Genomic DNA, 16668 nt, shown 5'->3' with positions numbered 1-16668 from the left:
GAGGGAGGGAGGGAAGGGAAGGGAAGGAAGGGAAGGATTACTGAAGATAGCATGATAGTGCTTCTAGGAATTGAGTTTATGTGGTCTTTTTGTTTGTGTTTGGTTTTGGTTTGTTTTAACTATGAGGAACTAAGAGCCAATTATATATCAACTACATGTGATATGCTGATCTTTCCTTTGACTCTATTAATAATTTTCCTACACTCCTTTCCCCCCTTTATCTGGATAATCACAAATGTTTTCCTTTTTCATTTGAATGTATGCTTCTAAAATTCTTTAGACAAAAAGTTGGCCTTTTTTTTAGTGAACTCTTACTAAATGCAGGTGCATTTTATCTTTCTCTGTCAGTTGATCCTTGTAATATTATGAAATGAGTACCATTATTATTTCCATTTTGTAGAAAAGGGAAAATGAGGGTTAGAGAGTTCATTACCTTGCCCAAAGTTACAAAGGTAGCATATGATGAAGCTCGAATATAAACCTAGGCAGTTTGACTCCAGAGTTCTTGCTCTTTTCCATTGCCTTCTGTTGCCTTGGCTAAGTAGAAAGTACATTGCAAGTCATATATCCTAACACACATACTTACATATATACACACATTATGTTAATCTTCTGTCACAGTGACGGAGATACCTAACAAGAACAACCTAGAAGAGGAAACATTTAATTTGGGATCATGGTTTCACAGGTCTCAGTCCTGGTCAACCAACTCCATTGCTCTGGGCCAGAGGTGAGGTAGCACATCATGGCAGAAGGGTGCAACAGAGGAAAGCTACTTAGCTCATGACAGCCAGAAAGCAGAAAGAGAGCAAGGCACCAGAGACAAAATATAAACCAAAGCTTGCCCCCCCAGTGATCTACTTCCTCCAGCCCTGCTCTCCTTGCCTACAGTTACCACCCCATTAGTCAATTCAAATTATTAATCTGTTTTAATACACTGATTTGGTTATAGCTCTCATAATCTAATCATTTCACCTCTGAACATTCCTGCATTAACATAGGAGCTTTTGGGGGACATCTCATATACAAATCATAACAAACATACATATAAATTAAACTCCAGAAGCCATAGAAACTTCATATTTTTCTCTATATAAAATATTTAGTTCATCACATTTAGATATAGTAAAACTTCAGAACAAGTTTCCAACTGGCAGCCTTGGGGTTAAATTATGTTCACATTGTTTTGTTTGGCCTTCAGAATGTGTTTTCATTTGGAGGCTTGTACTTCTAGTTCCCCAAATTCCACACAATTCTCTTTTTCTAAAACCTGGTTACTCCAGTCATTGTTGTAACCTTCCTGACCCCTTAAGTGTTTAAGTATGCAAATCCTGATTTGAACTACAATAGAAAGGACCACATAACTCATGTTAAAATACTCATAGGACTTCTCTCCATAGTTTAAAATCTAATAGAATTCTGCCAACAAATTGTATGTAACCAGAAGATTGAAAAGTTATACTCCTATTTATGTATGATATGTCAGAATGAATTCTACTGTAACTAATTAGAAGCAAAAAAAAAAAAGCAATGGGGGTGAAAAAGGTCGTATATAAATTGGCTGTGGTGGTGCAGGACCTTAACTACTCCTCAGGTCAGGGCATGAGGATTCCAAGTTTAAGGCAGTCTCAGCAACTTAGCAAGACACTGCCTCAAAATAAAATTTAAAAATGGACTGGGGATGTGGCTCAGTTTTGAGCACATGCCTAGCATGGGGCAAGGCCCTGGGTTCATTCCCCAGTACCACACATACACACACACAAAAAAAAAAGTTAAATATGATCTAATTTGGCACATACTTATCTTGAAATTTAAGAGAAATTTTGCTTTAAAAACAAGAAGAGGGCTACTGTCACATGGTGTGTGCTGTTTTCTTATTACATGCCTGCCACCCAGGCTACTCTGTTTCTGTCGATTCTTTGGATGCCTGTGTTGTTGCCTGTGGCCTCCCACCTTCTGTTGCTACCCCAAGCACTCCTGTCCATGGCCTTGGGAAGCCCCCATCCCAGCCCACACCAGCCTTGGGCTCTAGCTATGTTCCAGGATAGGTTTCTGCAGCCTTTGTCACTTGCCCCAATGAAAAGGTCACCAAGGAGATTGCCAGAGCCATGGTGGAGAAGCAGCTAGCAGCTTGCATCAACCTCATCCCTCGTCCATCTATGAGTGGACGGGAAATATCGAAGATGACAGTGAGTTACTGATGATGATTAAAACCCAAAGTTCCTTGATCCCAGCCTTGACAGATTTTGTTCATTCTGTGCATCCTTATGAAGTGGCTGAGGTGATTTCCTTGCCCATGGAGCAGGGGAACTCCCCCTACCTTCACTGAGTGCGCCAGGTCAGAGAGTCAGTTTCTGTCTCCAGCACAGTCCTACCAATGATGAGCCCTGTTCCTGTCATGATCCTTTCATTAAAAAAAAAAAAAAACAACCAACTCTCTGACTTTCAGGTGATGACTGGACCCCCAATAAATACTGTCTGGTTCTTGTTTGTTGGTATCAGGAATTGAAACCAGGAAGCTCAAACTTGAGATCCTCCTATTTCAGCCTCCCAAGTCACATGCACCACTGCAACTGGCTATTTAGAGTATTTTATGCATTAGGCAAAGCTGTAAAGTTAAACCTCCTGCCCTTAAAATACTTTTTTTTTTAATTTTTAAGACTTCTAAAGTTACTTTTTTTTCTTTTTTCTAATGTGTGTGTATATGTGTGGTGCTGGGGATAGAATCCAGGGCTTTATACATGCTATACAAGTGCTGTACCACTGAGCCATACCCCCAGCCCTAAAAGTCATTTTTTAAAAATACTATTACCTTCAAAAATATATACCTGTTAAAATGTAATTTGAAGTTACATATATGCAACAGGACAGCAATAAGAAAAACACTGTACTTTATTTCTACAACAAAGACAGTAAAAAAAAATGTGAATATCACATTTGTAAGTACTGATTTTAAAAAAGTTTTATAATTCAGATAATTGTAAAGATAAGGCACTTGCAAAACCAAAGAACAATGTTGCAATTCAACTAATCCTCTGGGGAAAAAAGGCAAAACTATTCCTTGTAGTTTTCCCTTCTAGTTTTTATAAGCATTGAAGGAAAATGGGCTAAAGACAAATGAACACTTCCCAAAAGATGATGTCCAGATGTTCAATAAACATTTAAGAAGTTTGTTACTGTAATTTTCAGTTCTTTGTTTATAACTAAGCATTTTTTTCCTATATCTTTATTCACTCTTCTGTGACTTTTCTGTTCATGTCTCTTGTCCATTTTTGTCTTACAGTGTTATACTTAGTATTTTATCTTCATTTCCAATTATACGAGTAATATATGAACATATTGTATGAAAAGTTGTACTGTCTAGTTGATTTCTACCATGGTCATTTTGTTTTTGTGCTGGGGTTTAAACTCAGCACCTAGTGCATGCTAAGCACAGAATCTACTACTGAGCTACACCCAGGCCTTGATCACCACTCTTAATTTTAGGCCCCTGCTTTTTTCCATCTCTTGCCAGATCCAACTAGTGTTGTCACTTTGTAACCCTGCAATGTTTTTATGTTTGTGTGTGTGTGCTTAACGTTTATGCACATATGTTCAATAAAAACATATCATACTGTTGTTCTGCAGGAACTCTTTCTATAATAAATACAGTTGCATTCTATTTGATTGCTGATAGTATTCCATAGTATGCATATAGGATAGTTATATTTAACCCTTCTTCTATGGAAGTACATATGAGTTGATTTCAGTTCTGCAATTGTAGTTATTCAGTCAACATACTTTTACACATATAAATTTAACTAAGTACTTATTAAGAAGTAGAATTTCTAGGGCACTGGAAGTGAATGTTCTTTTATTTTAATGGCTATTGCCCAGTTGCCTTCTAAGGTAGTTCTTTACAACTTAAATTTCTACTATCAGAATATAAGAGTGCCTGTTTGCTCACACCTGTATCAATAATTGGTGTTATTTCGGGGATGGGGGCTGGTGTTGTGGTTCAGAGGTAGAACACTCGCCTAGCAAGTGTGAGGCCCTGGATTCGATCCTCAGCACCACATAAAAATAAGTAAAGGTATTGTGTCCAACTACAATGAAAAAATAAATATTTTTTAAAATTGGTATTATATAACCATTTTAGGGTTTTTTTTCTTATTTCATAACTGGTTTCAGTTAGCATTTATCTGATTACTACTGAAGTTGAGCATTTTTAATGTTTTTGGCTCTTTTTCTTTCCACTGTTTGTAAATTGCCTATTTATACTCTACCCACTTTTATTTAGGCTGCTTTTGTTTCTGTTTTGATTTATGGTTCTTCATAAGTCTTTTTTCAGTTATCTTTGCTAATGTATGTTGCATATATTTTCTCCATAGGGTGGGTAAACTCTTTATGGAACAAAACATAATCCTGAGCCATTTTGGTTGCATATTTTTCCACATCTGTTTTCTTGTATGTGTTCCTTTTTTTCTATTCCATTTCTATCATAATTGGCATTATTCTTCCTTTAAATGTTTGGCACATCCACCGGTGGAGCCATCTGGGCCTAAAATTTTCTTTGTTGGAAGGTATTTAATTACAGTTTCAATTTCTTTTAATAGTTCATAAAACTATTCATATTTTCTATTTATTTTGTGCCAGTGCTAGTAAGTTCTGTTTTTCTAGGAATTGGTCTGTTCATCTAACCAATTATTATTAGCAAAAATGTAGTGAAATCCTTTTAATATTTTTAATGTTTGTAGGATTTGTAGTGATGTTCCATTTTTTATTTCTGATACCACTTAACATTAGTGCTTTTTCTCGTTTTTTTATTACTCATATCAGGGATATTTGTTTTAATTTTCTCAAAGAGCCATGTTTTATTAATCCTCCTCAGTGAACTTGGATTTTACTGGATTCTTAATCATTTTACTGGGTATAGAATTCTGGCTTGGTAATTATTTTCTTTCAGCTTTTTGAAGATAGCATTCTGTTGTTTTCTGGCTTCCATTATTCTCTTTCAGAGTTAGCTCACTTTGAAAGTAATTGTCTTTTCTGTGAGTAATTTTAACTTTTTTTGTACTTGATTTTCTACAGGTTAAATAATATATGCTTATCTGTAATTTTCTGCCTTTTTTATTCAGAGTATGAGTTTTCATTTTGTGTCTGTTTTACATACATAAATTGTCCATGGTTATGAAATGGAATTGCTCTATTATTTGGTAATGGCTTTTGTTCATTTTGTGTGGCAAAGACCCTGCCACTCTCTGCTCTCAGATATTTAAAAAAAATTCTATTTGGGTTTTTTTATGAAATTAGTTTTGGAGATCTAAATTGTTTTTAGTGTTGTATCTTCAAAGTGATTATTAATTATCCCAGCAGAACTTATGAAATTCTTTTAATTTAGCCATTTATTTTAAATACTTCTTTTTATATGTTAATTTCTTATATGTAATAGTAGATCTTCTTCTAGGAACACCTATTTGATTTCTGTTGCTGCTTCTATCTGAAAGGAATATGCTTTAATTATATTTTATTTAATCTGTATTCTTCATCAATCTTTCAGGGCAACACCCATGTTTTTCATGTAAGGTGTCTGGTAAAGATGTGAAACGTTGTTCTGTTGGTACTTGTGGGAAGTTTTATCATGAAGCCTGTGTCCGCAAATTCCCCACTGCCATCTTTGAATCAAAAGGATTCCGCTGCCCCCAGCACTGCTGCTCTGCCTGCTCTATGGAGAAAGATATCCACAAAGCGAGTAAAGGTAACACTACTGAAGAAGGACACAACAATTTTTTTATTTAAAGTGCAGTGGCAAATAATCTATTAAGCACATTAACAAACAACATTGAGTATTGTCCCTGTGTGTATCTCTAGGCATAAAAACTCAACCCAATCAGCCAGGCGCCGTGGTGCCCATCTGTAATCCTAGTAGCTCAGGAGGCTAAGGCAGAGAAGGATCATGAGTTCAAAGCTAGCCTCAGCAACTTAGTGAGGCTCTAAGGGCTGGGGATGTTGCTCAGTGGTTAAGGACCCCTGAGTTCAATCCACAGTACCCCCCCACCAAAAAAAAAAAAAAAAAAAAAAAACCTCAACACAATCAGCAACATGTTAAATGGAAATAAAATTGCCAATTCAGACCATGAGAAGAAAATTCCATATGTTCAAAACTACCCTGAAAATCCCTTATACAAGTGCCAGATTGCATATCACCATCTTTCCAACATTAGAACTAATTTTTTTTTTCTTTGAACACTTCTTTTATGATGATTAGGCTTGTATTTAAGGGCCATATAGCATAGGAATGAGAGAGCAAGCCTAGTGAAGGAAAATATTTACTATTCCAATCACTGGTGTCATGTGGGAACCCAAACAGCCTAATTACAAAAGTCTCATTTCATATCCAGCCAATGCTTTGTTGTACAGATTCTTTGTTGACCTGTCTTTAAACAGGACGCATGATGAGATGTTTGAGATGTCCAGTTGCCTATCACTCTGGAGATGCTTGCATTGCTGCTGGAAGCATATTTGTATCCTCCTACATTCTCATCTGTAGTAATCATTCCAAACGGAGCAGTAATTCTTCTTCTGCTGTAAATGTAGGCTTTTGTTTCGTTTGTGCCAGAGGTGAGTGTCAGTCCTTTCTCTTTATTTATTTTTAATCTGTTGGCATATTTCTCCATTAAAATGGGTCTCAGCATTGGGAGAAAACTCAGGTCACCTAGTACAATCTCCTCCCAGTTCCAAATTCCATTTTATTATGTCCCTGAGAGAGATGAACATTCTAGCAACTAAGTCCCTTTTACAGTGTTAGACATCCAAATTGTTAAAAGAGTATGAATTCTTCAATAAGCCAAAATCTGCATTTGAGAAAATATCTTAGAAGTACAGATAAATTCTTAGTTTTTTATTTGGTTAACATTTCTATTAATCAAAAGATTAATCTGTTCCCTTCTACAAATAAATTTTCTATTCCAAGTAAATACGTCCCATGTCATCTTCTTCGATCCAGACTTTTAACTGATTGAGACTTCACTTGGAAGGCAAAACTAGCACATTTATTTTTTGATTGTTTATGTTGTATTTTATAATGTTTTGGTCTGGCATTGAGAAGGCCTGATGGGACACAGCCAAGACAACATATGTGGTGGCTTAGTTAAGAGCCAGCAATGCAAGCTTTCTCATTTGCCAGCTGTTGATACTTAAGTATGCCAAAAGATTGATCAATTGAAACAATATTGTGTCCTGGGGGTTGGGAGGTTGGTCAGTGAACTTGAGTTCTCCTGGAACACATAAAATAGAACTTCTTTAGTTTGGCTGTAATATGCAGTATCCAGCTTTGTATGATAAGGAAACTTCTTGTTTGTAATTAGTAAACATTATAGCCCCCAATACTGGTTTTGTTGTATTTTTAATATAAGTGCTAAGTATTCTGAACGTCCCTCTGTGTGAAATATTTGAAAGGACACTAAGGTAAATCAGTACTGTTTGATTATGTACTATATTAAAGATGAAAGCATATTTTTGTTTTTGTTTTAAGGAGAGTTAATTTGGTGACAATACTATATAAATATTTTTAAAGTAGGATTTAGATTGCATAACAGATCTTAGGTTGTCTTGATTTTGTTTCTTTTATTTAAAAAATATAACTTACAGTAAATAGGTAGACAGTGAAAGATTAACTAAATGGTGGTCCTTTGTTGTTAGAGTCTGTAAACAAGTCAAAATAACACCTGGCATTTAGCCAGGGGAATGTTAAAGTTCGTAAACAAGTCTGGATGGTGCCTGGCAAAATGCCAGAGGGAATGGTTTGAGAAGTAACAAAAGCGAGCCATTAAGTGTAGAGATTCCTTATTGGTTGACTGATGTATCTAGTTTATGCTAATTAGATAAGCTCTGTGGAATGTATAAATACTGCTCCTGTCCTGCAATAAACGGCTCCTACTCCTGCTGTATCAATCTACACAAGTTATTCGTCACCCCCCGATTATTTTGCTGCAGCCGAACTGCGGCACTTTGTGTAGTAGCCAGCTGGGTTAGTGGTACATATGGCTGGCTAGCTGCCATTGGAGTAGAAACATTGTTTTTCTTTACTATTTACTAGCCAGTTAAACTATGTCCTGCTCTAAAACCTGGCTGCTACATGGAGGAGGAGGGCTAAGATTGTTTCATGCCACATTGTAACAGGTGACAGAAAGGATTTAAGTAGGCAAATAAAAAATTGAAAACCGTCATTAATGCCTTTCTCATTTTCATTCCTCCCCAAAGAACATAAAGATAGGAAAGAATTATTGAATTATCAGTTGAGTGCCTAGCTGTAAAGACTTTCAGATGAGTGGCAGTGACAACATAGTCTCTTTTTTTTAAAACATAGTCTCTTCTTAATTTTCAAACCTTTTCTATTTTACCATTCTAAGGTGCTCTTACTGGCAATGAATAAGGAAATATAATTTAGCCAACATTTTAAGCCTCAAGTTTATAACTATTATAAACTTGCTTACTTTGGGGTGTATTCTGAATCCAATGCCATCAGTATATTCAACAATATTTTCTTTTGCTGTTTCATTCAATAATTGGGAAATCTTTTAAACAGGTATTTTTAATTTAGGATAGATAAAAAATGGTCCACTTATAAAAACTCTAGCCATTGTATTAAATTTAACATATACTTTGATTAAAAGCTTGAGACTAATGTAGATGAGGGCAAAAACCATATGTTAAGAACAAAATCTGGGGCTGGGGTTGTGGCTCAGCAGTAGAGCACTTAACAATCACGTGCGAGGTCCTGGGTTCAATCCTTAGCACCACATAAAAATAAATAAATAAAATAAAGGTATTATGTCCAACTGCAACTAAAAAATAAATATTAAAAAATAAAGAACAAAATCTGTATTTATATCTTATCAATTTGGCAAATATTCTGATTTACTATATTTAAATGCCTATTTAAGAAAGGTTATTTAGTTCTCGATATTTTAATTTTTGAAACTTTGTGTAATCAACAGAAATCATCTTCATTTTCCTTTCCAGCACTTAGCAAAATTTTATTTTAAATATGTTAGCTATTGGGATTGGAGAATGCTTAAAAGTCTTTCAGAAGTAAATAATATGTATTCTTTTATAAGTATTGATTATTAGAAAGGTCACCCTTTTAAGAGACCTTTTATAAGATCATACACAAAAAGATACATTTTAATCATTTATATTTGGTATTAGAAAACTTAGCTTATTTTGCTTCTTTCCTCATACAGAATTAGAATTCTTCACTCCTCATAAAGGATTTTTTTTTTTTTAAGTTCTTGGCTATTGGGTATATAAAGTCACTATTTTAATTGTTGTTGTTTGGTTTGGTTTGGTTTGGTACTGGAGATTGAACCCAGGGGTGCTTAACCACTGAGCTACATTCCCAGCCATTTTTATCTGTTGAGTCAAGGTCTCACTAAGTTGCTTAGGACCTAAGTTGCTGAGGCAGGCCTCAAACTTGCAGTCCTTCTGCATCAGCCTCCCAAATTGCTGGGATTGCATGTGCCACTATGTCCAGCTAAGTTAGTTCTTAATGTCTTAATGTCCAAAATGTCTAGAAGTAGATTGAGAGATTTCAAGATTTGGAGGTATAGTTACATTCATAAACAGAGTCACTTGAGGTGCTATAAGAGAAACTGAGACATTTTTCAATGTAGTTTATTCATCTAGAAAATGGTTATGAAAGTTACTTAACATTCTGTACCTTTCTTTGAAATGGTAATTTAAAAGCACCAAAGGTTTTCATTTTAATAGGAGTAATAGCAATTTATTTTGCATATGTAAATCAAACTCCAGTAAACACTGTTTGAAAGTCTTTGCACAATTGCCCTGAGAAGTTATTTCCCCATTTTATGTGGATGAGAACACTGAAGCCCAGATGAGATCATTTGCCCAAGGTCATACTCGTGTTAGCATTTATACCTGATCTTCCATATTTCAAAGCCTATGACTTTTTTATACTATACCACCTCCCTCTATTAAAAGTGTGAAATTTATTTCGACATTACATAACTTTTCTTAGGAGATTCTTATGTTATTAGCAATTTCAAGTTCCATTCTATTGTCTGGTTCAGAGACATTTCTTGAATCTATCTCAGTGAAGGGCATCAAATGAAGATAACATCCACAGGAAAAAGTAAATGGTAACCCTTTTTAAAACAAAACTCTTTCTCCCTCTCAAAATTATTTCTAAGTGAAATTGCTTTTGTGATTTGTGTTCAAAAGTCCTAGATCATTATAAACTGACTGGTAACTAAGATAAAGCAGTTTTCCTTGCTGTCATTGTCCCTGGTTCATGGTGGCTTATAACTACATTATGAACACAACTGGGGAAGGGGCAGGGAGGGAGAGAAGAGGGAATCATAGATGGGTTACAGTGATCTTGTGTTTTTAAAATCATGTACCATATTGGTGGAGAAAAATTTCATTAACTGGCAGAGAAAGCTAGAATGAAGTATACCTTAAGTTATGCTTGACATATTGAAGGTAGATCAGGATTTATGTTATGTAAATGATCCTTATTTCTTGCTAATTGACATGTCATTTCATTCTCTGGGTTGTTATCAAGTACTTCTAAATGTTAAGGAATGTAGCTTTATTTTCCTCAGGGAGTTTTCATTATGATACTAAATGCCATGTGTGTATCTTGAACTTATTTGGACCTTTCTTCTGCAGTATAGGGGTTTCTATAATAGAGATAAGGTTTTGAGTTGGCTCTATTCCCCTTTAATAACTACAAAAGGCTTTCTGTCAGACCTTTTTTCTTTTCCTTTCTTCTTCTTTTTTTTTCATTTTCTTCCTTAGCCCCAACTTGGCATAGCTGCAAAATAGGTATTGTTTTTTTTTTTCCTTCATGGAATCATGGGTAGTTTCATTGGAGCTCATCTCTTTCTGTTTGTTTTGTATAGGGCTGATAGTTCAGGACCATTCAGACCCCATGTTCAGTTCATATGCCTATAAGTCCCACTACCTACTGAATGAATCAAATCGTGCTGAGTTGATGAAATTACCTATGATTCCTTCTTCGTCAGCTTCCAAAAAGAAATGTGAGAAAGGTAATAATCAAAATAGTTTATCTCTTGCTTTTATTTTTGCATTTCCTATTTTTCTCTCTTTAAATGAAGGGGGGAAATGTATGCTTGTCAAGCACCCCGTCTGTTGCTTTTGGTAATTCTGCCTTGGTGGTTGTGACTGTGTCTTCATTGGCTGCAAAATTATTAAAAAGGGCTTAAAATAATTCCATTATTACAAACTTTTACTTTAATCCTTGAATAAGTTTTCACACATTCCATATATGTTAGGTTATTGAAATAGAAAGACTAGGATTTTGTTCAATATAAAATAATATTTTAAGGATTCTTTCTCTAATTTCTGATATATGTAGATCTACCATTCCCGGTAGAAGAGAATAGACATGATATAATTTGTTACTGTCAACTAAATAACAACATAGGTTATTAAAAGAAGGAAAACAAGATGCAGATTCTTAAAACTTTGATTTTAGAATAAGTCTGTCATTTTGTTTCTTAATTTTTGCTAGGATGCTATGAAAACTAGTTGCCCTTGTCTTAGGACACATTAGGAAGCTGGGATTGGGGGAATACCTCAAATACTGGATATTGAGTTGCTGATGGATAATTTATTCACAGAAAACCAAGAGCTAAATGTACATGTAAATATACACATGAATTTATATGTGTGTATACATTTATATGTCCCTCCCAGTTAATTTCATCTATGAAAGAAGACTTTATCTCTGTTTAGCTTTCCATAGCGTACTTGCAACAAAAGGAAAAAGTGATTGAACAATAATGTATTATTTGAGGAGTTTCTGTCTCAGAGGGGGATAAAAAAGTCAATGAACTTGGAAGGTGAAGGCCTTCTCCTGTATACATTCCCATTACGATCTAGGGGCCAGGTTTAGTATTTGTAAAAAAAAGAAAAGAAAAAGAAACAGAAATTCATTCATAACTATATATACTAAGTATGTGTGTGTGTGTATGTGTGTATATATATTTATATACACACACACACACACTAAATATATTTGAAATGGGCTCCCCCACCCCTGTTCTTTATGTTGTTTGATTTATCTTTGCTGTTTGTCAGATATCTAAAGTGGCAACTCTTAACTAAAAGAAAGTATAAATAAGTTAATTAGAACCCATTAGAACTATTGAAAAAGTGTTGGCTTTTTGTTTGTTTTCTGTTGAAGTCAGATATCACCTTAATGGTGATACTGCCTGCTTCCCAAACAAAGATAAACACAGGTCTGACTTCAAAATGCAATAAAATTAGTCCATCTGAGGCATGTTAGGAAATGCTTCATTTCCCTGCTGGTGCCTACATAAAATTAGATTAATTCAGTTGTTACTTTGTTTTCAACATTCAATATTAACCTTTACATGAACCGAAATTATTTTGAGCCCTCTGCTTAGCTTGAACTATATCTTATTTATCTTGCATTGTAAAGCAGTTTTCTTGCATAGCACCAAGGCAGATCATTCATATTTTAATTTTTTCTATTTCCCTATGTATTTTTAACATTTTTATCATGATGATTTTCACTGATGATTCTGGCTCTGTATTTCCTCTGAAATAGGACTTAAAATTTAGGAAAATTCCATAAAGTTAAAAATGAGAAGCCTGACTTTTCCACATCAATGCTAATAATCACTTGTCCTCTAAAGCTGTTTGCAAAGACAATTCTCCCTATCAGTCATTCTTTTCCAATGGCAAAATGAATAAACTCATTTTACTTTAAACTTACAGAATTCCACACCTAGGCTTAGAGCATTCAGGAAGCTAATCTCTAGGCTGATGAATTGACCCAATTAATCTATATTTAGATCTGCAGTCAAAGGAAAAATCCTGATGATTTAAGTAAAAGCTTTTAAGCAGAGGAAATATAGTAATTTAATTCATCATTAGTTATATATGGATTTTCTTTTTGTTTTCATGTTAATCAGAAGTTTGAAAGTCTGTTCAGGAAGACAAGATTTTCTGGAAAACTTGATAGCACACCCTCAAAAGGTTGGAGCATGTAAATCAAGTTATTATAGAGGGCTCTTAACCTTTTGCTTATGAGACTTTAAACTCAGTATACTCATGGGCTATAGACCTAATTTTCCAATGGAAAGTTTTTTTTCTCAATAAATGTCTATTATATTCTCAGTGGTTAACAACCTTTTCACTCACTTGTTGAAATGCATATTAGAAATACCTAATCTCATTTCTTTGTATTTATTTATTTATTTTTTTGCTACACCTGTTTTGGTATCAATTCAAAGATCATTTTGTGTATCCAAAAGAAAAGGGTTTTAATAAGGACTTGACAGGATGTCCTTGCATATGGTACTTCATTCTACACTGAAAATTAGTTCTGTGCTATAAAGCAGTGGTTCTCAATAATTTTAAGTTAGAAAAGATTTGTGTAAACAAAATTTTTTAATTATTTTGGAAAATCTAATGATCACGTAAAATAAGGGTGCATGAGTTTATGTTTTGCTATGATTTTAACAATGTAATAATACTCCTTAGTTATACATCTCTTTGCTTAATTAAAATCATAGAAATTGTTAATTTTGAAATGCAGGTTTTTTTGGTTGATACAATATTCGAAAACATGGGTTTATGAGAAAGGGAAGGGAATCCTTGGTGATGAAAAGTTGCAAACCACTGCTATGCTGCCCATATGATTTTCTTTATTTTTACTGCTAAGGTAATGATACTGATGACCAATTTGAGAATCCATATTCCTTTGCTATTTTGTATTCTTTTACAGAAAGCAAAAGTACTGATCAACCAATTGGCTATTTTCATTACTGTTAATTTTATTGTAAAGGGATTTAGTTAAGTGTGGCACTGGATTAAAATAGAAAGATGACTATTGCTTTCTTGCCTTGCTCTGAAGAAAAAAAAGAAAATGGCTACTCATTTATTTGAAAAACTTGTTCCCAAATCTATTCAGTCTAAACATTTTATGCATCTCTCTCATCATATATAAAAGGGTCTTAGCTTGCTAAACTCATACCTCAATAGCTCACATTTTAGCAAAGTCAAGATATTATTATATTAATGAAACTCTAAGCTTCTAGTCACTGAAACCCTAAAAAAAAAGTAAATATTTTCATGGTTTCCTATTTTAATCCATCGCTATAGATATGACTCAATCCCTTTGTTATTTCCCAATTTAAATCAAATTTAATGCACTTAAAAGATAACTTTCTCCTTTCTTTTTCTGTTTCCTCTTTTCTCAGTTATTAAGACTGTTTATTTGTTTCAAGGTGGAAGACTGCTCTGCTGTGAATCGTGCCCAGCTTCCTTCCACCCAGAATGCCTGAGCATAGAAATGCCAGAAGGCTGCTGGAATTGTGATGACTGTAAAGCTGGCAAGAAACTACATTACAAGCAGATTGTTTGGGTCAAATTGGGAAATTACAGGCAAGTTTTCCAAGGGCAAAAAGGAAGTTTTCCATCAGTCTTAAGACCAGGTTCATTATTTGGATGCAGAGTAGCTAGGAGATGGGCAGAGCAGCATAGGCCTACCTCTCCAAAAAACAAAAAGGGAAACAGGTTTTCAATCTGAATTTTTAGAGGGTTGGAAAGGTTATGTTGTTATTGGAGTTCTTTCGGTTTTTTTGTTTTTGTTGTTTTTAAGATTTGTTGGTTGACTTGCTTTTATATTCTGAAAATTATTTTATACTAATGACCTATATACTACTAGATTTTGGAATAAAAGGTCTTATATCAGTATAAATTAATTAAAACACAAAGAAAACATCATCTATGTAGATGATGTTTTCTTTGTGTTTTAATTAGATTTATATTGATTTCTGGCCTCTAATAAGATCAAGAATTTATGTGCTGAACGAAATAGCTCTCTTTGCCCCTGAATCTGGCCCATTTTTTTCTGGCTATAAGCCCTAACCTGTGTCTAGAGAGCTTTTTTTAATTTAAAAAGAGATTTATTTCAATAAGGACCTTTAGTAGTTTTTTTATTTGTTTGTTTGTTTGTTGTGGCGCTGGGGATTGAACTCTGGGCCTTGTGCATGCAAGGCAAACTTTGCTCTACCAACTGAGCTATATCCCCAGCCCAGAATCTTTAGTTCTTAAGTGAATGAAATAAAAAGTATATGTGATTGTCATTATTTTAATAAAACTTTTCCTTTAAGGCTTTAAGCAGCCTTCATTAAATACATATGCATACATTTTTTTTAAATTCTGCACTTTGAGGCATATATTTATTATTTTTCAAAGAAAATAGAAACTAGTCAGGTTAACACAAAAGAGTTGTGCTTTTCAATTAGAATCCTAAGCTGCATATATTTCTATAGAATTTCAGCCATATTGTAATTTTGTTTTAGTAAGAGCTATATTGTTTTGTTTTAAATATGCTGTTTGTTTACTTACTTATTTCAAATTTTCATTTTTATTTAGGATCAGGGACATTAAAGTCATAAAGGCCCCTCCCCTCTTTTTCCCCCAAAAAATATGACAAGAAACTTCTAAGACCTAAAAAATATTTTTAATAGTTTGAATATTTAAATAAGTTTATACCATATAACAAAAGATGTCATAAAGTTTTAAAAGGCAAACCAAGGGAAAATATTTTTGGTCCGTATTCTATAGGAAAAAATGAATGTCTCAACAGAAAAAGAAGCAAAGAAGAAAACAAACCAGTTTGCAGAAGAATAGCAAATAGAAAATAATCCCAGGAAAAATGCTCAGATTTACCAAAAATAAATACACAATAAAACTTTTTTTTTTTCAATTAAAAGATTGACAAAGATTTAAAAGATTACTAATTTTGTGGCCATTGAGGGCAAGGGGAAATAATTGCCTCTTGGAGGACAGTCTGGTATCATATATCAAAACAGTAACTGGGCCGAGGTTGTGGCATCTACATCTAAAAATACATATACTTAAGAAAACTATAACTGTAGCATTTCCACCTCAAGGAATTTATCTAAAGAAAAAAATGAAAGCAGGCAAAACATTTATTTAATGGCATGTTCACTGTAGTTATTTCTAATTGTAAAATTTTGAAATAACCTAAATGCTTAGTTATTAATAAGGGATTTGTCAAATAATGTATATCCATATTGTAGGATAACATGAAGGCAATAAAGGATAATGCAGGTGTATATAAGAACATGGGAACATATCTGTGATATATAGTTGTTTAAAATGTGTATTAAGTATATGCAATTTGTTTCTGCATTTTATGCATTTTTTTTCCTTTCTCAGAACAGGGTCTCCATATGTGGCCCAGGCTGTCCTCAGACTCCTGGGCTCAAGCAGTTGTCCTGTCTCAGCCTACCAAGTAGCTGGGACTAGTTACTTGCCACTGTGCCTGGCCTTATTTATATAATTTTTGAAAAGTGTAGCTCTGGATACATGTGTTTTTAATACTTAGAAAGAAGTAGCATCTAATGTTAATAGGTTCAGGGATAAGATTACAAAAGGAGACATTTTTACTTTTCTCTTATACATTTCTGCATCATTTTAATTTAAAAAAAATTAATAATTGTATGTAATACTTGTACATATTTCTGGTCTATAACATGATGCTTTGAAAGATGCACATGCTATTTTCATAATTATATATATATGTGTGTGTGTGTGTGTGTGTGTGTGTATATATATAGGCCCCATTTTCTGATCTTTAGC

The 16668-nt window shown here is 34.0% G+C and overlaps 1 protein-coding gene and 1 pseudogene across 6 annotated transcripts in view; both read left to right on the top strand.

Annotated features, from left to right (window-relative positions):
• The window catches only part of Nsd3 (nuclear receptor binding SET domain protein 3), a 72657-nt gene that overhangs the window by 37362 nt on the left and 18627 nt on the right, over positions 1 to 16668 (top strand). For 3 of the 6 annotated variants that reach the window (XM_048792790.1, XM_048792793.1, XM_048792788.1), the window contains exons 12-15: positions 5540 to 5737; positions 6427 to 6600; positions 10905 to 11051; positions 14256 to 14439. In XM_048792790.1, coding sequence (XP_048648747.1) covers positions 5540 to 5737; positions 6427 to 6600; positions 10905 to 11051; positions 14256 to 14439 — 703 coding nt within the window. The remainder of the gene's footprint in view (positions 1 to 5539; positions 5738 to 6426; positions 6601 to 10904; positions 11052 to 14255; positions 14440 to 16668) is intronic. The other 3 variants (XM_015501273.2, XM_048792789.1, XM_048792792.1) reach the window with 2 other exon arrangements.
• On the top strand, positions 956 to 3134 carry LOC125613218 (annotated as a pseudogene).

The sequence above is a fragment of the Marmota marmota genome, unplaced genomic scaffold (genome assembly GCF_001458135.2).
Source record: "Marmota marmota marmota unplaced genomic scaffold, marMar, whole genome shotgun sequence".
Lineage (NCBI taxonomy): Eukaryota > Metazoa > Chordata > Mammalia > Rodentia > Sciuridae > Marmota > Marmota marmota.
The sequence above is the reverse complement of the archived record's forward strand: the minus strand, read 5'-3'. Positions and strand labels throughout refer to the sequence as shown.